Below are 20,630 nucleotides of genomic sequence, written 5' to 3'. Positions count from 1 at the left end.
AGGCGTGGCAATTCCTCGATTAAAGCGCGGTCAGCTCACTACCGGCTCTCTCTCTCTCCGCTCTACTGTGAGGCTTTGATCGGTGCCATATTGTGCCTGGTCGTGGCGCTCGAGCAGGCATCAACCACCGAAAGGGCGGGCGCGAAAGCTGCTCTCGCTCTCCCTCCTGCCAGCATCTCCATCTGCGTCTCCATCTGGCGGTGGTTGTTCGGCGCGAAAACCAGTTTGTGGAGCGATCTCATTGTTCGCCCGTCTGCGGAGTAGTCGTCGTCATCGCCCGGACCGGCCGGCCCTCGTTAATTTATGCTCGCGCTTCTCTTTAGTTGCTTTGCAAGTCTCGTGCCGTTTGATCGCTGAGGCGCGCGTAATTCCAAGAAAAATCCCGCTTCTCACCACCGGGCTGAGAGTTGCAAAGTACCGTCGGAATCGGGAGCCGCCCGTCGTAGTGATGAAGTGGATCCTTTGGGCCAGCTTTAAGTGATTTCCCACAAGGAACGACAGCCTACTGATAATAGCCCATTTCAAATATAATTGTGCAATGGTATCGACTCGGATGAACTAAGCTACCGAAAATAAAGGAAGTTTTTGGAGTGCAGCGTCGCTTAGATTCTAGGTTGCTATAAGCTCTGTGCATTCGGACCATGGATATGTCCAGCGCCAACTCGTTGCGGCCCCTTTTCGCAGGGTATCCCTTTCAAGGTAAGTAATTTCATATCATTTTTACTGTGTATTTCAAAGAACTTACCCCTTGAAATACCATAATGCGAGACCTAGACTTGTTTACATTTTAGAAATAAAAAAATAGCCATTTGAAGGCATATAATTGAACCCTTGACTCATCAGTGCTTATGTCAATTGATCTAACTTGCCCACAGGACAAGGCCGGGTAAATCAGCTTGGGGGCGTCTTTATCAATGGACGACCGTTGCCCAATCACATTCGACTGAAGATCGTGGAAATGGCGGCCAGTGGAGTGCGGCCCTGTGTAATATCGCGCCAGCTCCGCGTGTCTCATGGCTGCGTATCGAAGATTCTGAACCGATACCAGGAGACGGGCTCTATTAGACCGGGCGTAATAGGTGGATCTAAGCCCAAGGTGACCTCTCCCGAAATTGAAACGCGAATCGATGAGTTGCGAAAGGAAAACCCGAGCATATTCAGCTGGGAAATACGCGAAAAGCTGATAAAGGTAAGTACCCAGATGCACCTGCAAGGCTGCAGGAAGCAATAAAATGTGCCAAAACAAAGGATGCGTGGATTTGCTGGACCTACCGGTAGCCCTAACCGCATGCCATTATGTCCAGATAGAAGAGGGTCAAAATACGCTCCGAATGCGAATCAGTTTACTTCCGTTTTCCGAAAAGTCACGTGGCAGTTTCGTACCGCCCGCTGGCTTTGTTATGGCACGTTGCCTATGACACCTACTGGCCTTTTGCATATGTCGGCTGACTAGCTGCACAGATGGCCCAAACTGCCGAAGGACTCAGTTTGAACTTGCCCGCTCATTGACAATTTTGTTGAACAACGGCGACGACAAATTTTCGCTTGCCACCCAAACCGTTAAGAAATCAATTAAACCATAAAGACACTGCTGCTGTCGTGTTCCTTGTCGGCATCGTTTGTGTTTTGTCCTTGAGGCGAAAAGGTGCTATAAGAGTATATATTTATATGTTTCTTCGCCGTCGGGACTTCGCTTCAAACTTCCGGTTTTGAGGCGTGGAAGAATCGGTCCTACATCAAAACATAAAAATGGCATATGAGTTCGTTTCGTCCATTAGATTAACAAAATGTAAAATTATGCTGATGTTTTAAGCTAACGACATATTCCTTGTTTTAATGTGCCGCCTCACAGACCTAGTCACCTTTGCCAATACTGCGATATTATTTTGCTTCAAATTTGCGTTAAACCTAAAAGATGAGCCCACTTCCCCACACCTCTTGTGTGGCAAAAGTCCAACGGGGAAATTGTGTTTCAGCTCATTACTGAACCTACGCCAATATGGCTCATTCACCGAGACCAAAAGTCTGGCCAAAGCTTTCGGCATGCTGCCTACTAGCCAGACCAGCTCCACCGATTCACGCCTGCATGGACGGATGACGGCTGTCTTGAAGTTGATTTTCCCTTTCGGCAAAACTTTTCGACGGTGGAGGGAGTGTAGGGTTTAGGATTAATACAAGCACTAGTGTATTCATGCGCCAGCCTCTTTTGGCGGCATCGTCCCGCTCTTTATTTGAAACCGCAATTAGCCACACTTTATGGGGCGATAGGATTCGGGCGAGTATCGATACGATCGGACTATAGATCAGAGTCGGCATCACTTAATTCCACATCCAAAAGATGCGCACTTTGTAATATGCACAGAAAAAAATATAGAATAGTTAATTTGCAAAAATAGATTGAAAAACTAAGTTTTTTATCTTGCTATCTCCTTATTCTTTTTATTAAAATAATAAGTTAAAAGCTGCGTTTAAAATTTTATTAATGACAAAAATATGCAATCACATTGCTGGTTTTGTATGATCTCAATATAACAGAACCGTTAGATCGCGATTTTAATTGTTTTCGGTGTTATAGGCCTTACATTGTTTGCGCTCGCTTTGGCGTGGCAGTAGGCGTAAAAACTGCCTCCAGGTGAGCATCACGCTTAATTAGAATACGCTTTAGGCAGCTCTTGTGTCTTGATTTCATACCTGACCGCGATTACCCCTCCCTATGCCTACCAGTGGCGACTTATCAACGATCGGGACTTCATGTACATGCGCTCTTAACTTCGTCTTCTCTTTCAATTCCTCATGGTTCGTTCCTTGATGAAAAGTTCAGTCACCAAATATAATCAAATGTCCCGCTGACAAAGTTCCTGATTCCAAGAAATTTAATTATTAAAAAACAGAGCGCATCAGTCAGTCAAACTAAAAAACTAGAAAGAGCTCAAACAAAATATAGTCAAAAAACGCAACACGAATTGGTCAAGTATAAAGCGCAGTCAAGTGTCAATCCAACTGTCATCTAATTAATTAAATTTCAATTGAAATTGTAAGCCACAACCCGGGCGGATGCAAAAAATGTGTCTCACAGTCGGGGGCTCGACCGAGATCGAGATCGGGATTGGGATTGGGATCCAGTTGTCAGTTGCGCCGAGATAAGCCGTCACACATTCCAGCCGAACAACTGGTAGGCCCCAGCCGGAGACCCAACGCAAGTAACGCAACCCAGTTGAAAATCAAAACATTTTTCTGTTGTTGTTTTCATGACACATTCAATAGAAATAGGAGCCAGTAGCCAGCAGACCAAGACCAGTTAGCCAGCCGGACGGCGGCCGCACTCCCAGCATACACTCCAGACTGGACAAAATGTCAGTTTCTGTTTCCGAGCCTGGCGTCATATCTTGTCTGGTCTTGTCTATGAGGTGCCAGTTATGCCACCTTTGTTAGCCGGGGAATTAACCGCAGCTTAGAGAGACGGAGATAGGTCTCCACTCCGCGATAATTTCGTTAGTGGAAAAATAATATTATTAATCATGAAAATGTTTGCGGCACATGCCACTCCATTTGAGGCATGGCTGACACCTGGACACCGGGCAGACGAGCCGAGTTCTCCGCCGCTGGGTCACTGTACTTCCACCTATGAGTCTGGCTGCCCGACACGACGGTACCTGGCACAGTCGCGCTTCGTGTGCAGCGATGGGAGCGTTTAATAAAAACTGTCAGTTCATAACTATGGGAATAGGATGTAACTGCCTTAAAAGCGTCAATACTTGTATGCTCACCTCCGAATTTTAGTTTGGGGAAACTAAAGCCTCCTTTTCTTGGCAGTTGAAGCCGAAAGCTTCAGTCGGCTTGCATCATATTAACGCTTGCAATACGTCGAAATTCTCGATTCTTCACAATATCTGCAATTGTATTGTCTTCTAAGAAAGCACGCGACACAATCGTAGGTAGGGCACACAGACAAAGGTAAACTCTAATGCATGGGACACCTCCCGTTTTGATACTCCTCTAATTGGATTACCATCAAAGAACGAGGGGAAGGAGTGACGGCTGGAAGAAACAAGGCAGTCCGGCGACAGAGCTTTCCAGTGGCAGGTCCCAAATCCACAATGGGAGATGAAAATTTTTTAGGTGCTCAACAGTAGCGCTCAACATTTCTTATCAGGCTTAATCTAAATTGAAATTGGATAATTTATGTTCCCCTAAGCCGTTGTCAATACTATTTAGACCTAACACAAGGGAATAACCGAATAATCGAATAACTTTCTATTCTTTTGATGATGCAGGAGGGCTTTGCGGATCCACCATCAACATCGTCGATCAGTCGCTTATTGCGGGGAAACGATCGCGGCAGCGAAGATGGTCGGAAGGACTATACTATAAACGGAATTCTTGGAGGTAAGGAAATTCAGATTAGTACGATAGACGATTAAGGCGATAGACGGTCTTACGAATTTGGGAACAGGGACCGGCATCTTGCTGTGAAAATCACCGATCATTTATTTGATAATTTTTGAAAATCATCATCAAATCATTTGTAGCTCAAATCAAGAAACTGGTGTCGGCACCTTGGCTTTGATCGTCTTAGCACTAGCGACTTAAACTTAAATAAAAGCCGCTCGGAGTGGGAAAGAAAAGACTACAATGGATCTGGCTGACCATACGATAACGATCTCGATCACTTTTTAGCCATACACAACAGAAATAGGTGTAGATGATGACACCTTAGAATCAGAAGTACACAAGTTCCAAGATTCGATCGCCGCAACCTGGTCCCAGCTAATAACCCTGGTTTCACCGCCTTGAGAGAGATTTCGTAGTTCCCCTTCCCCAGTCACATGATCGGAGCCAATAATCAGGCTATAAATGCATAGTCATTCGATAAACGACCGGCTGGGTCGAAGAGGTGGGCGATCAGCCAGGGAGCATGGTAGCCAAATAGCTTATGCGTTTGGGAAATTGGGCAAAACTATTTGTTGTAATGAAGCCTCGTGGAATCATTAGATACCTTCAGCGCTAAAATACTAATTTTCATATAGGGCTGAATTTCGAACTACATTAAAGTACTCCCATATTCTCATTTGTTGATCTGGAAGACATCCTTATTCTTACCTCGTAGTGTCACAACAGAAACAGTAACCACGCCTCACAATAGCCTAGAGGGGAACCTTAAAGACCTTGTCCTTCTGAATGCCTGCAAGCTGAAAATTAAAAATACTGTAAATGTGTGGCCTTGAAGAAAATTGATGTACTATGTTGTTTGTATTCTCTTTGTTTGTATATCTATATGCGAGAATTATCCACAGGAGAAATGCCAAACCGAGATAAAAATGAATGCCGAATTTGAATTGATAAATGCTTCACCGAGAAGCACCTGTATGTCAGTGTTATTTAAATGTGGCCGGGGAGTCATCCAACATAAAAAAAGAACTAAACATAATCAACACAACCGTGCCATAAGGGTTATCATTATGTTGTCGAAGCGTATAATAAGCACACGCCCTCCCATCATCATTGATTCCTCGACCCCAACCGGTCCCCGGTCTCAAGTCCATCTCCATCGCAGTGCCGCGGACCTTTATTATAGGCGGGCAGGGAGAAGTAGCATCCAGCTCACAATCACATCTCCAATCGAAAGGACTGGGCAAAGACACATCCAAAGTGCAACTGGCCAGATCTTTGGGATCTGGGACTTGGGATAACGAAGTCGGTGCCGTTGCCTGTAATCAACGCCTTCTTCACCGGCGACTGAATGTTTCCTGGCCCTCACCTGCAGACTCAAAATAAAATTATGCATTATTAAATATGTTTCTTTATCTTTTGTTTCACGTATAATTTCGTTTGATTTGGTTTTTGAACAATTTATACAAGTGACTCTGGCCCACGTCCGCGTCACCCTTTCCCTAGTCGCAGTCTCTTTCCCAGACCCATACGGAGTCTGGAGCTTCCCCGGCCACAAAGCCGTAGTGTCGCTGACAGTGTTCACCGGCGGCCCGCTTTGATCTCACAAATACCGAAAAATCGATGGAAATATATAAAATACCCAATAATAGCTAAATTAAGCAAATAAAAAAAAAAAAAAGAGAAATTGTGTAGTGGCTGCTGAAATAAGTTAGGTGACAATGTGGTGCTATACTTTTTGATGAAATAGCAAATGTGTCAACTACAATTGTTATTAAGCCCATTCATAGCAGTCGAGAGATGTCAATGGAAATCCTTAGCTAAAAACCAATTTATATCGTATTATTTCAAAAGAAACAGTGATAACAGTGGTAATCATGCTAAGTTTAATTAATTTAAGTCCGGCTTTCCTAAAGAAGAGGCGACCAATGGTCATTACTTAGACTCCGTACCTCTACGCTTCCTAGAATTCTCCAGCTTGATAAACATTAGTCCCCACGCCCCGTTTTAAATACAACAAACACACCGCCAAGCGCTTGGACCGCCTCCGCTTATCAGCCTGACAATAGCCAAGCTGATTCGGAGCCCAAAACCCTGACTGATAAATACGCGTGCGATTTGTTTTATTTAGTGCGATCAGAGGGCGAACCGACCCACTCAAAGAAAGAAAGTGAGGCAAAACAATGAGCCCAAATGGCAAAACACCGACAAGGAGTCAACGGCGAAAGAAGAAAAGCCGAGCAGAACACTTGTGGCAATTAGTGGCCGGACAATGGCATCAAGAGCCACCGCCGTGGGAATGAACAACGATATTTACCAAATATTCCCCCAACCCAAAGATCCGGACCAGACAATGAGGCTACCACGCAAGGGCTGATCCTGGACGAGTCCAAACACAAACAGGTTCAATTATTTGCAAAAAGCAGCAATACAAAATGGCAATGGCCAAAGGACGAAGACAAACGGACGCCGCCCAAGGATCCTGTTATGGGAGTTCACACCTCCTCTAATGATTCGCAACGGGATGTCAGAGGGAGCACGGCACAGTAGAGGAGCATCCTGCAGTGTCACATGACAAATGACTGCGCGGCGAGGGAGGCGACTCAGCTCAGTAACTCGGCAGTGATTGCGCAAAAATGCCCTATCCTTGCTTGTGCGGTCTCTAACCCGCAGCACCGCCGTCGTATTCGGAGCTGACCCTATCTCACACATATGGCCCGAAGATCCAGTGGTTGGCTCATTTGTTCAACTCGAAAACCCATTAAAATCGTTCATGCCCGAAAAAAGTGTCAACGTAACAAAAGCATCGGTTTGACTTCAAATGCACCGATCTCGAGCGGCATCTTTAATGCCCACCAGGGTGTCCTGGAGCGTTCTGTTTGATCTCATTGTGGCCCGGATCCTCTCGGTCCGACTCTCGTATGTTTTCCGCCGCCTCGGTGCACTGTTGCGCCCCCGAGCCCGTAGTTCGTGTTGATGAGTTACAAAATATTTTATTAACGTATTATCACACTTTAAGCGGCTTCTCTGTCCCGCTTCCTCTACGGCTCTCTGTTTCTTTCGCTTCTTCTCTTTCGTTCTTCCCTGTGGGATTTTGTTTTGATCACCTGTTTGTATGCATTGTTATTTAAATTAGTTTCATTTAATTCTGGTCAGTTGTTCAACTTCTTCGATTTCCATGATTTCGTTTCCCTGCCATCGGATTATGCTTATGTCGAAGCTTGGGATGAGTCCCATGTGGTAGTTCCATGGTTTAGCAGCCCCTCCGAATTTGTAAATTAGTTTAAATGGACATCAGTGGGTAGTCATTTGAATTCGAACATAGTATATAATAGATTTTAAAAGCGTTGGCTCGGTTTACCATGGAGGTGCTACTTGAATAAATGTCTTTTGCTGTTAGAATAGTCCAGTCCATAGGGTAGCTAGTAGCTACATAGGTCCGATCACCGTTTCAATAATGTATACTGTGACTGCATCGGTTAGTGTATTTCGGTAAATGTATTATTTTTGAGTTTTAGGAGCCATTTATAACTTTAAAAGACATCGTGCGTTTAAATATGTTTTACAAATTTGAAGTGAATAACTTTAAAGGAAACGCCATTAAAAAAATATTATTTTCACAAAAACATTTTAAATGTTTTTTTGTAAGTTTCACATAATCTTGTATCATTAAAACCAGTTTCGTTCCGGTTATAATTTTATTAAAAATGAGTTATTGTATTTTCCTCTCAATCAGAATCTATGTATATGTTTTCAATAAAGCTGTGTTGCGCCACATTCCATCCTTTGTGCGCGACGCAGCGAATGGTAAACTCAGAGCACATAAGCTTCCTTACTTTTAAAGCTCCTGTAATCCTTTTGCTGACATGAATCTTAAGACACAAATCTTAAGGCTTAAGAAATAACATTCGCCGGAATCGGCCCAACAAAAATGAGCTAAGTTGAGTCGGGTGGGTTACCCCTCGGCCGAGCCCAAGTCAATGTCGCATGGTCCGAGGCCTTAAAGTCAAGATATCGTGGCTCGGCGACAGAGAACGCTCGTCTCCAACGGACTCCAACTGACATCTGACAGCCTAGCGTGGGGCACTTCTCCCCTCCCACCGGACTTTTCAATTGCAGGTCATATAACATAACGCTTTGCTATGCATTAGATGCACCATTTTATATCAGGGGTCAGTGTCAGGGTGCTTGATTGATGACAGTGCTGGCATTTCACTCTCCTCCGCATATCTATCCGAAAAAGAGAAAAGGAACTGAGCAGATTGATCTTTGCCTTTACTGCGATAAAGACTGTGCAGCGATTCCCCATGAAAGGTGATTGGGCTCCAAAAATAAATACGCATAGAAAAGAGTAGGGAAAATGACCGCTAGCAATTTGAACTATTCTACAGAAGGCCTGGTTCCTGAAGTGCGTGTACTACCTGCTGTTTGAAAACACAACCTAAACGTCGTCAAAAATGATGGAATACCTGCTCGGATTACGAAACCACAGCAATTTATCAAAGCCCAGTGCCCCAAACGGCTTTCCGCGTCGACCAGTCACCGAAAAGAAAGCCCAAAAGTCAAAGAGCTTCAGCTCCACAGTAGCCAAAGTGGTGCCCAGCCTTTGTCGGTGTTGGTGCCAAAATAAAAAGGCTTTGTCTTCAACGGTACTGGACTGTTTCCCCCCGGATCGCCAGTGCTGGCGGCTCCCTTTTGCATACGGGCACTTTTAATGGGCAAGTAGCAACAAATTAATAAAATGTTTAACATTTAAAAACTAATTGATTTTTCTGCCTTCCACCTTTCTCGGTGTTATTTCCCTTAGCAGCTTTGCTTTGTCTTCTTGCCCTGGCATCCGTCCACGGCTTCTGCATCTCCACAAGCCCGACCCCTTATTTCGTATAATTAAGTTTTATTGTTTCGTGTGTTGAAAGATTAATAGTCCGACTTCTGTATTTTATCATTCATATCCATTCGTTTAAATTTAATACGCATGTGAACTTTTCGATTTCTTTATTGGACCTCATGCCGAACTAAACAGTGGGCGTTCCGCGCGCCGAGATTTTTCGGAGGTTTTGTCCAAGAGGATTATGGGTGTGGCCAGTTCGTCAACAAAGCTTATAATCGTGCCGAAAGATTTTTTTACAGTTTAGGCTTGAAAACGAAGTTTTCGCCAATCCGATTTTGATTCTTCTCAGAATGAATAAAAAAGGTATTATTATTGCTGATAGATCTAGTGATTTAAATGTTATAATTCTGGTAACTAAAAACACAAACGAAAATTAATAACACAGGTGAATAGGACAGGAAGTTATTTTATTGGTGGATAAATGTATAATTTCAGTTAACAGACCGGAAAAGATTAGTGTCAACCAAATACCTCGATTGGTAGCAGCCACAGGAATTCTTGAATATACTCAGGACAATGAACGCTTCCGCTTTGCCGCCGGAAAACAACAAGAACAGTCACAGCGAAGTCGGGATTTTCTGATTCCTATTTTGAAAAATGAGCTTGTGATCTTGTTGAATAATTCCAGTAAAGGAGGTCGCCTTTCCGCTTTGATCCTAGGCCTATAGGGCTGCAACTGAGCCCCGCCTCGAAAACGCAGTTTATTGTGTAATGAGCTCTCAAAATAATATGGCACGGCCGTGAGACCGCTCTGCCACACGCCGCGCTTCAAGCCCGATTGCCGATGACGACGGCTTTCCCCATTTCCCTTTCGTAAACAGACGCCGAACTTAATTGGCGCACTCCTCCATGGCCGCTAACAACTTGCCGATCATCTTCTTGTGTAATGTGATATATTGTGTCACTTGTCAATGCTATGAATTTTACGAGCTGCCTGCGGCAACGCCCCCACCCTCCGATCCCAACCCGCTGGATCTAAAGAGCCCGTCTTGCCGCATTGGTCCCTTCTGTGGGATCGTCGGCGGCTTTGACAGATTTGTTGCGCTCCCTGACGTCTCAATTAATATGCAATGGCGCGCAGTGAACGTCGACTCCCATTCACATGGAGATGGACCACGGGACAATCTGGGGGTACACGATCGCCAGCGATCCACGTCGGTGGCCCTATTCGTTGAATCTGGAGATCAAACCGCCGAATTCAATTTAGTTTCGGGGGAACCAATGGGCGTGGAGAATTGTATGGCTTCCTACGAGGCGTTCATAATTTTAGTAGTTTTAGTTTTAATAAATATCCGAATTCCTTTTCACATCTTTTCAGGGCGAGACTCAGATATAAGTGACACGGAATCGGAGCCTGGGATTCCGCTGAAACGCAAGCAGCGTCGCTCACGCACCACCTTCACCGCCGAGCAACTAGAGGCACTCGAGCGAGCCTTTTCCCGCACCCAATACCCGGACGTCTACACCCGAGAAGAGTTGGCCCAGACCACGGCCCTCACCGAGGCCCGTATCCAGGTATGGTTCTCGAACCGCAGGGCACGCCTGCGCAAGCATTCTGGCGGCTCGAGCTCCGGGCTTTCGCCCATGAACAGTGGAAGCTCCAATGTGGGCGTAGGTGTTGGGCTCAGTGGGGCGACAGCACCACTTGGCTACGGCCCCTTGGGAGTTGGCTCGATGGCGGGATACAGTCCAGCGCCGGGAACCACTGCCACTGGATCTGGGATGAACGACGGTGTTCACCACGCCGCACACGCACCAAGCTCCCACCACAGCGCAGCAACGGCTGCTGCAGCGGCACACCATCACACACAGATGGGTGGCTACGATTTGGTCCAAAGTGCGGCTCAACACGGATTTCCCGGAGGTTTTGCTCAGCCGGGGCACTTTGGTAGTCAAAACTATTACCATCAAGGTGGGTTGACTTAAAAACATATAACACATTCAACAGATACATGAAGATTTCTTTTGGGAACCCATGAGCCCTGACTCAACTAATCAATCCCCTATTCCCTATTTTCTTTTTTGGCAGACTATTCCAAGCTGACCATTGACGACTTCTCCAAGCTCACCGCCGACAGCGTCTCAAAGATCTCGCCCTCACTACACCTCAGCGACAACTACTCGAAGCTGGAGGCTCCCTCAAACTGGTCACAGGCCGCCTACCACGCCGCCGCCAACTACAATGCCCACGTAGCCCAGCACCAGCTCAATGACTATGCCGCTGCAGCGGCTCACGGGAACCCGGCCTCTGCCTACAGCCACCCCCTGCCGGCACAGGGTCAGGCCAAGTACTGGTCATGATCTAATGAATCGCCGACGTCGCTGTACGACTGAGAATCATTACATTTTCGCGTTAGTTTTATGCATTTCAATTATCAGCAGAGGCACATGTAAATCTTAGGCAACTATTTATACCCCCAAACGTGAGTATGGGAAACATCGGCTTGGCTATAATTTAGGATTACTTCGCTTACTGCATGGGCATTACATGGCTTTTAGGGGCGCATTAAGGCTGGGAACGTTTCCATGCAAGCATTATGAACATGATACTAAATTAACAATTTTAATTTATTTACTTAAGTTTTGAGATGTTGTCAGCCTAGTACATCGGGGTATCCGAAAATTCGACCAATTAAATGGTACTTTTAGGCGTTGTAAGGGCGATGTAAATTTTAGTAATTAGTAAAATAATATATTATATCAATTCCCAAAATAGAGATCCTAAAAATGTATATTTCATTTTTAATGTCACCGTTTAACAGTACTTACTTTGGATCAAGAAAACGTTGCAGTTCAATTTAAAAAATCCCGACGTTAAGGCGTATGAACGGAAGGATCTTGCTGAAATTTTACTTAATAGGGGGAACCCGCTGCCTGTTAAGGATTAAAATTAATAAATGTTATTAAAACACAGGTGTATGTTGTATTATGGGAACAAACAGGTAATTTTTGTGTATATATTTCCATTAATTTAATATGATATATGTAATTTGTATACAGAAACTTTAATCGCCAGTTGGTGGCCACAAATTGTCAGCTCTATTTTGTTCTGAGAGCTTCACCGCAAGTACGAGCTTTGATAGGTTTTGTATATAATCGAAGTAAATACTTGGTTGATTAATTGATTAACTTTTCATTTTTAAGATACTTTGGTTTTCATAATAGTTTAAGTTAATTATTGACAACATCAGACTTTTTATTACACACAGAGACTTAGATATCTTGCTTTATTCCAATGATTTGAAAAAGTTAAAATCAATCCAAATGACTCATAAAGAAGTACTTAATACCCCGCAATATTTTATTGTCAATATTTTTTATTGTCTGGAATACATTAAAGTATAATATATTTATATTTATATATATAAATCGAGATTTTCTTTAGTTTTCATCAAGTTTTATTGTCTTTGACGCAGTTTGTTAACGCTTTCATATATCAGTGATCGTTGATGGCAATTCTTAGCTTTTACCTAGTGGAAACAGTTATTGTCATTTACACATAAAAGACGCCAGGGAAAACAATCTAAACTGTTATCAGTTAGTCAGCAATGTAGGATAAAGTTATTTTATGAAGTTCTAGTTCTTGCAAGGTACAACACTAGCACTATTTTAAAACTTCTTTTAAGAATTTAAATTACACAGAGGATATGATTTGCTTTGATATATATCGTGTTTATGCTTTGCACTGATATCAGTTACTTCAGTTTCATAAATATATTTGATAGTTATAGCAATAGCCATACAGATCCTACAGCTCTACGGTTTACCCGCTAGACTTAGTAGTCGCAAGGTTCGCAGGTGTAGTGTGCGACATTACATTTGGGAGATTTACACTGTATAGGTATATTTTCCGACTTCTGTACTAAGGATATCTGTATCGCGTTATATGCATAAAGAGTATATTGTCGATATTTAGTATTCATAATTTTCCGAGTTGCGTCGAAATTCCCGTCGATGCAGTGCTGTGATACGCGGCGGAGTGCCCCAGGTGTGGAAGGGCGGATAGACTGGAGCCCCTGAGCGCAGGAGCGGGCGCGGAGGGCGTCCTGATGGCAGCGAGTTACTGGACAGGCTGGGCAAGCGCGCTAATGAGGACTCGGGATCCACATAGTACTTGGACAGACGACCGCGTACGCCAGCACCACTCCAATTGATCATCGGTTGGTTAGGTATGAAACACTGCTTACAAACGGCTGCGGTGGGTTGACGCAGTCGCTCGTGTTGGGGGAAGTACCCGGCCTGTATAGGGCAAGGAAACCGCTCGAATTACTACTTCTCTGAATGCAGGCTTTGTAAAAGGGTTCTACGATAATGAGGAATAAAAACAGTCTTGCACTCAATTTACTAGGTCCACGATGCAGTCCATTTATTAAACTCCCGCCGCAGCTACGCTACAGAATAAGTTGTAGAAAAATGAACTTAGCAAAACAAACCAAAGATACAAAAAACCATCATGCCAATGAGCTTAAACATGCCAATGCAAACCTATTGTTAGAACACCACTAAGTCAAACAAAACATAATAATTTATTATAAATTAATTTTTATAAAAGTGTTTAGAACAGCTGATTTCCACGATGATTGGAAGTTTTTGGTTTTTTACTATTTCTCTACATAAATGTTTATAACATTCGTGCGTAAAATCCTAACCCTTCGTATGTTGCATACTTTTCGACTGAAACTCAAATACGAACTCGACGTGAGTTTACACGCTCTAAGCTAGCGCACATGTTCTAATCTTGTTTTTAGTACATGACCTCCTATTTAATTTCCTAAGACTACTTAAATTTTTGCAATATAACCTATATGCTTGTTTGAGAAGCCAGCAGAAAGCAAACAAAGTGCCGGAAATTGACCGCTTGTAAAATCCTGTGCAAAACAAATTGGGAAATGTATTCGGAAATCCAATTTCCGAACACCGCTTGAATGGAAAATATTACATTAGGATGCCAACGGAAATACGCTTTATTGTTGTAGAGACATTTGGTGGGCTGGATAAAAAGTGGGAAGTGAAACAAGAAAGTCTCAGAAGGTTTTCTCGCTGGAATAACACAAAGCATTCAACAAATCACAACAGTAAGTTTAGCATCAACGACGTCTAACATGCTACTTGTGAATCGTCACAACAATGTTTCTACCGCTTTAAAGGAGCAGGCACAGCTAAGGACGGAGAATAATCTCCGAAGCCAATTATTAAAACTCGAACCGAAAAGTAATCACAATTTCCACAAAAAAAGGAAACAAGGAAAACAAACAAAACATAATTAAGCAGCACACATCGAACCATCGCCATTTACTCATACAAATTGCCTGGCGTCACGTCCCGAGCGACTAAAACGCCCCCCGGCCCCGCCAAAACCACCACTGCCCCCAGGGCTGCGCAGGTAGCGGTAACTGGGCAGGAATCCGGAGCGATAAACGGCGCCTATGTGACGCTTCTGCGGCGATGGCAACTGCTCGCTCCCGGCCTCCGCATCCGACTCCATTTCCGCCTCGTCTGCGGGCTCTGCAGCAGTGGCATCGTTGCCATGCTCGATGCCGAACAATTCGGGATCCTTGGATGTGTCTTTTTGGAATAATAATACAAACATATGTACAAAAATGTGCTAGAAGGTGCCGCATGGATGCTAGCTAATGTGCAGGTGCTGGTAAATGTTAGGTATGCAAAAAGAATCCTGTTCCGGAGGGATTACCTGCAAGATTTCGTGTGCTCCCAGGAACCGGTCGAGTACTCACCTAGGAATCGCTTCTCTGCCCGGCGATAATCGTTCCAGTCGAGGTCGGCGTACCCGGCGTAGCTGGGGTACCACCAGTAGCTCTGCATGGGATCGGCGTAGTCGGGGGCGGCCGCGGGCAACAGCATCTCTTCATCCTCGCGCTTCTGCTGCACTCCGTGGACCGGCGAGGACTTCAGGGCTCCCAGGTTACGTTTCTCGGCCCCAGCGCGCTGGATTTGACCGTGCTGCGAGTTGTAGCGTGCGACGGCGGCCACATTGCGCTTTGGATCTCGGTGGGTAGAGGGAGCACTCTGCAGACGGGCCATAGTTGCGATGTTTCGCTTGCCGTTGGGAATGGGCAGCTGGAAGTCGCGGGCCAGGGTGCCCACGTTGCGCTTTCCATAGGTCATCAATCCGCCGGCCCTGGCCAGGGAGCCGATGTAGCGCTTCTGTTCACTCGGCTCTCCGGAGTCCGCGTCGGCGTAATCCTCGCCAGGCTCCGCCGTGGGCAGTTGCCCGTTTTTAGCCAGAGTGGCCAAGCTTCTCTTCGGAGCGTTAAGGAGGCCTTGGGCAGCCAGAGCGGCCACCGAACGCTTGTCCTCCTCCAGATAATCGGGGTACTCGCCCAAAGGCTGTTCTTCGCCCACGGCCAGCTGTCTTTCCCGAAGTAAGTTTTTCAGTTGATTGCGCAATGCGGAGGCCTGAGTAAATGGGAATTTGCGGAATGGAATAGCGGAAAGCAATTTATATTCAAAGCCTGGGCAGATGTTACCTCCGACGGCTCAAATAAATCCTTTACATCAAGAATAAATACGGGAAGCAGCAGGTGACTTACGTGAAGCTGGTACTCGGGGCTGGGGCTCATCAGTTGATTTATAAGGGACTCCATTTCGCAAGGCGACACATTGGCGACATCATCAGTAGCACTCACAATAACGGATTGTGGCTGAATAGCCTGGAAAAGCGAGGAAAATAAAAGAGCCGGATAGTCTTAATTTCAATTTCGAATTGGTTTTGCATTCAGTTTTCTCTTACGCTTATCGATTTTCAAAGAATGCGGTATTGCCCTCCCTTCATTGCCGCAATTAAGTAAGCTTAATCGGCCTTAAAATGCGTTGACACTCGGACTTTCCAACAGAAGGACACTGTTTTATTTCTTGGGGATTTTGAGCTCATACGTTTTCGAAAAGCTAAACGATGCATGGCCTTTTGGACGACGTGGGTGACGTATTTCATTTATTGTTGCCTACTTACAAGAGTTCTTTAATAAAAAAAACGGCTACCCAGAGTGATGAACTCCAAAACCAGAATGGTCCAAGGTAAGTCTTAGCGCGAGGGACACCCGTAGGCCTAAAGCATTGACTTATCGGCCTTTCAGGTTAAATGCGTAAAACAGCAGAACGCGGAATATTAATTAGGCTCATACATGTCTGTGTAGCCAGCCAACCAACTTGAGCGGCTGAGCTGAGTTCATAATATTTTTCTAAACGTACACAAAGACAGGCGAGGACAGGCCGGAGCAGTTTGTTCGCCAAATGGTTGCTCAACTGAAAGAATAATTCTAAGCTGGCTGGTCGTTATCTGGGAGGGATGAGTATGCGAGCGTGTGTGTGTGGATGTCTTCCGTCCCGACGGGCTGGCGAGGGTGGGCCAATACACAGGGTTTCCGCACTTAATAATGTGCCTGCTGGAGAATGTGAGGCGGAAGAAGGCACGCACAGGATGCGTTGCAGGACGTGCTGGCTGGCGGCGCCTCTGTCCGTTAATCTCATGCAGGAATTGACAGCCTCTAAAAGAGGCAGGACCCAAGTATGTGCCACCGACCCTCCTTTCTGTCTTATTAGCACTTGAAATAATAACCTAAAGGTGTTTGTTAAGTCAACTGGATTCGTTAGGATTTTACTCTTACTTGCCTTACTTGCTAGCAAACATTATTCACAGTTCTTGGCCTTAAAAATATATAATTTATTAATCTGTATAACGGTAGTGCAGAAAATTTTTAAAACCGCTATATATTTTAGTAAAAAACAATTAATTTCTTTAAGGTGGTGCGTAGAAAAAAGCAAGCAAAAGACAATAAAACGGAATGGAAACCACTTATTCATGTTTTATGATTTTTTGAAATATTAATTAAAAACTAAGCAACACCAAACTGTGCAAAGTGACTTAAAGAATGCGTTCGCATGAAAAAGCTTTTGTCACCAGCATTTCCTAAACAAACAAGTAAAAACACTATTGTGGGGGCGGCTGCGCTGCGTGGGCTGTTATAGCCGAATCCATTTATGGCAACCTGTGTTGCGTAACAATTTAGGGGGCTGTTTCCTTATTTTGCATACTTTAACAGAAAGAGCTGTAAAATATTTGTGGCTTATGAGCTATTAAATGCGAATCCAGCCCAGTTTAATCCTCCCTGTCAGTCCTCCGCTTAAGCAGGCGATTAAGCGGATAGTAGCAATTCGCTTACCATTGTCCGTTGGAATTAAATTCGTACCTTATTTCTGATTCTTACAATTCATTCTTTCATTTGTATAAAGCCGTAATATCGAAGCTCAACTGGACGGAAGAAATCAATAAGTATTAAGAGCGAACCTAATTAAAACAATCGCAAAGTCAATCAAGTGGAAAGGCGACAGGACATATCAAATAAAAGTGGACGATGCCAATCGATTGACTCAGATTGCTTGCCTAATTGGGCGTGAGATTATGCACAACTGCAATGGCCAAGAGCGCAATAAGGAGTGCGTGCCATCAGTCCGGGCAATGTTTTCTTTCCCTCCAGCTAGACAACATTCTCTGATTTAATTTTTTTTTCTGTGATGCCTGTTGAGGCGCTTATGTCGCCTAAGCCCAGCCGCAAGCAAATTTTATTATCGCAGTCTTGCTCCCCTGGTTTTCCCACATTTCAATGGCGTAATTTTTTGCCTTTTCTTTTACCTAAATAAATACTGTGCGCAATATTAAAACTTAAGTGCTGTGACCTTGCCTGGAATTCAGAGTGCCTGAAACGCTGGAACAAGGAGTCCTGAGCCACGCGCGGATGAAATTTGTGAAGGGAAATTTGTAAGTAGGGAAAAGGTACTGCATTCCGCATTTTATACGATAAAATTGTTTTAGGTGTTCCGAGCAGGAAAATGATTTTGTTGAAAGTACTGTCTTTTATGGTAGGAACATATTATAAACGATATTTAATGTTGGACCCAAATTGTATTTTTATCTTTTCACTGCTAGTAGCTCTGCCTCTTTTTCGTATCCACACTACAGAAATTTTATTGGCCCCACATCTGGTTTCCATTCACTTTCATGGTGTCCACTGCGTGGAAATGCCTCAATTAACAATAATGGTCCTTGCAATGAAGCACACATGTAACTTTTTCCAAATCACTTTGTAGGCAAGCTCTGTGGAAGAGCTTTAGTGTACATATCATGGTTCCGAGGGCATGTGGCAATTACTGACCACGAAAATAAATACACAAAGGAGGCGTATACGCAATAAATCCAATTGGTGGTCAACCGGAGACAACCAAACCGAAAAAGTCTAATTTCGTCGAGTGTTGTATAGAACACCAAACAGAAGTTACTTAAAGTTATACTTTGCTCTTTCTCTTAACCGATTATATAAATATAAATATAACATGGATATGGGCCATTAAAAGGTTTTATGGTATATTTTAAAAGAGGCTGGAGTGCGTTGGCATGGAATTACAAATAGTGGAAACATGACATGATTTTTAAATATTATGAAATGAACGTTTAATCTAAGCATAATACATTTCTGTGCGAGCTTAATTGAATGAAAATAAGCATTGGATATTTGCTTAGCTACTTAAAAGGCAGAATCAGAAACTTTTCAGACCAAATTCAATCCTTGCTAACTTCCAAAGAGCCCATGTCAATATTGTACATAATCATCTGAAAAAAGTGCACAGTACCAAAACTTTGCATATTTATTCGCCTTTTCCGGTGCGTATAAGATATCCATGGAAAAGATGAATTTTTATATTTATTGATTTTCATGTTTGTTAAATTGTGTGCGCATATGACAATGACGAGTCATATCATAAATCGCACATATCTAGTCTGATGCCAGATTAAGGCACACTCACGCGTTTCTGTCATTTCATATTGGCGTCATATATTTTACGTCAACTGTTTGCATCGATATGCATTAAAGAGCTGATTCATTGTCTGTGATGCAGCGATGCAACTTCGGAATCATAAGCAAGTTTACATTGAACCATGTTGTACAATAGTTGTCATTGACGTTGCAGTTTCCTCTGACGTTGCTCTTTTTACTGACGTAGTGGATATATCATACCATGCTTGTGATGGCAAGGACATTTAAGTTCTGAGAACATAAAATGTTAACTTTATCTAAAATGAAGATATAACACTTTAATAACACGTGGTTTTTTTTGTGCCAAGACTGCCAACAGCAATATTTTATTTAATATTATTTGTGTTTGGTAAAAGACAGCAGAGGAGAGATGCTTGAAAGTTCTTTATTTGTTATAGCTTGAAAAACAGTTTGATTAGGTAGTTAAATGTTGCTTTCCTGCAGCCAGTTATCATGAAAAGCTCTCTGGGAAATGCCAAGTTCCGCGGAAATGAAAAATGAAGAAATGTCACATACATATGTCAGTGAGGGACAAAAGGAATGCCAGCTATTCCGCAAGAGATGGTTGAATGCACCAAAAGGAAAAGTGAGAATGCAATATGAATAACTACACTGTAAACGTGTTGTGCTCGTCCTGACCAGAAGGATGATGTTGCAACCGCAGAGGTATCTCGGGCAAAAGTAAAACAATCCGCGGAAAAGTATTGCCTGAATGGGGCGTGGCTGTACCAATATAAATTACTGCGTGGTAAACGGGGTCCTTGAAAAATGGAAATAATTTGTTCGTTTTGTTGCCACTGGAGCTCAGAAGCTGTAGACAAGTTTGCGTATTCTGACAACATAATTTATGGAAAGCGGAGACTTCGTTCGGCAATGGTAAGATGTAATCATCTTACACTTTCAGTTAGAAATGCAAGAAGAAGAAGTATGTCAGCTCTTTAATTAGCTTTCATAAATATGAAAGATTTCTAAGGATTATATCGCGTTTTCAATTTCCGTTCGTCGAGAAAACACGCAATCCTCAAACGAATTTCGGCAAAATTCACGGCCCACCGCACACGTCAACACATAAAGATAAATTTAGTAGAAGGCAGCAGCACGGACCACGAAACCCAAAGACCGAAAAATGTTGATAGCGCTACAGTTTTTAAAATTGAAAATATAATCCCCAGGACTTACGGCATTGAGCAGCATGGAGAGCAACAGCATTAGCCGCCTGCTGCTGTGCGCAGATTGGAGCACCGCCTGCATCGTGGATGTCGTCCTGGGGGCGGCTCAACTGTTAAGTGAGTTTCGTTCGCTTGCAACGCGACAAAAGGATCGACCGCACTCGCACTGCCTCACAAATTGAATTGCCCTTTGCAGCACCCACTTCCAAACCGATTCAAACCGTAACGGAAACACGGACGCGAGTTTGCTGTTCGCCAGCTGCCGTACCACTAACGTTAGCCGCAAAGTCGTCTGCTCGACTGCTTTCTCTTGGCCAGGACCCTCGACTTTATATACCCGAGCGGCACCCC

General features: G+C 43.9%; 2 protein-coding genes across 6 annotated transcripts; one reads left to right on the top strand and one right to left on the bottom strand.

The window, feature by feature from the left end:
• The first annotated feature begins 110 nt into the window (after positions 1 to 110).
• On the top strand, positions 111 to 12,193 carry LOC6736171 (protein gooseberry-neuro). Of its 2 annotated transcripts, XR_001600027.3 has the most exons (6): positions 111 to 699; positions 876 to 1,189; positions 4,275 to 4,386; positions 10,599 to 11,192; positions 11,310 to 11,703; positions 12,043 to 12,193. XR_001600027.3 is itself a non-coding variant. In XM_002083035.4 (5 exons), the coding sequence occupies exons 1-5, from the start codon at positions 642 to 644 to the stop codon at positions 11,579 to 11,581; spliced, it is 1,350 nt and encodes a 449-aa protein (XP_002083071.1). In that variant the 5' UTR covers positions 111 to 641; the 3' UTR covers positions 11,582 to 12,193. The 2 variants fall into 2 exon arrangements, 1 of the variants encoding a protein (XP_002083071.1); XM_002083035.4 differs by having other exon boundaries at positions 11,310 to 12,193.
• A 6-nt stretch (positions 12,194 to 12,199) lies between these two features.
• Positions 12,200 to 20,611, bottom strand: LOC6736170 (neuropeptide-like 1). 4 transcript variants are annotated; one of them, XM_002083034.4, is made up of 5 exons: positions 20,290 to 20,611; positions 15,832 to 15,951; positions 15,016 to 15,697; positions 14,583 to 14,845; positions 12,200 to 13,519 (listed from the first exon to the last, which is right to left on the bottom strand). In XM_002083034.4, the coding sequence occupies exons 1-5, from the start codon at positions 20,359 to 20,361 to the stop codon at positions 13,193 to 13,195; spliced, it is 1,464 nt and encodes a 487-aa protein (XP_002083070.1). In that variant the 5' UTR covers positions 20,362 to 20,611; the 3' UTR covers positions 12,200 to 13,192. The 4 variants fall into 4 exon arrangements, with proteins under 4 accessions (XP_002083070.1, XP_016029589.1, XP_016029590.1 ...); XM_016168953.2 differs by having other exon boundaries at positions 13,382 to 13,519; positions 14,564 to 14,845; XM_016168954.2 differs by having other exon boundaries at positions 13,382 to 13,519; positions 14,577 to 14,845.
• Between the last annotated feature and the right edge of the window lie 19 nt (positions 20,612 to 20,630).

This window comes from Drosophila simulans, chromosome 2R, assembly GCF_016746395.2.
Source record: "Drosophila simulans strain w501 chromosome 2R, Prin_Dsim_3.1, whole genome shotgun sequence".
NCBI classification, from domain to species: domain Eukaryota; kingdom Metazoa; phylum Arthropoda; class Insecta; order Diptera; family Drosophilidae; genus Drosophila; species Drosophila simulans.
The sequence above is the reverse complement of the archived record's forward strand: the minus strand, read 5'-3'. Positions and strand labels throughout refer to the sequence as shown.

Coding starts and splice junctions, on each gene's coding strand:
- LOC6736170 (XM_002083034.4), bottom strand. CDS start 20,361: ATGCAGGCGGTGCTCCAATCTGCGCACAGCAGCAGGCGGCTAATGCTG. Junction 15,952..20,289: donor TCTCCATGCTGCTCAATGCC/GTAAGTCCTGGG, acceptor TCGCTTTTCCAG/GCTATTCAGCCACAATCCGT. Junction 13,520..14,582: donor GACGTGACGCCAGGCAATTT/GTATGAGTAAAT, acceptor TGCCCTATACAG/GCCGGGTACTTCCCCCAACA.
- LOC6736171 (XM_002083035.4), top strand. CDS start 642: ATGGATATGTCCAGCGCCAACTCGTTGCGGCCCCTTTTCGCAGGGTAT. Junction 700..875: donor CGCAGGGTATCCCTTTCAAG/GTAAGTAATTTC, acceptor ACTTGCCCACAG/GACAAGGCCGGGTAAATCAG. Junction 4,387..10,598: donor TATAAACGGAATTCTTGGAG/GTAAGGAAATTC, acceptor ACATCTTTTCAG/GGCGAGACTCAGATATAAGT.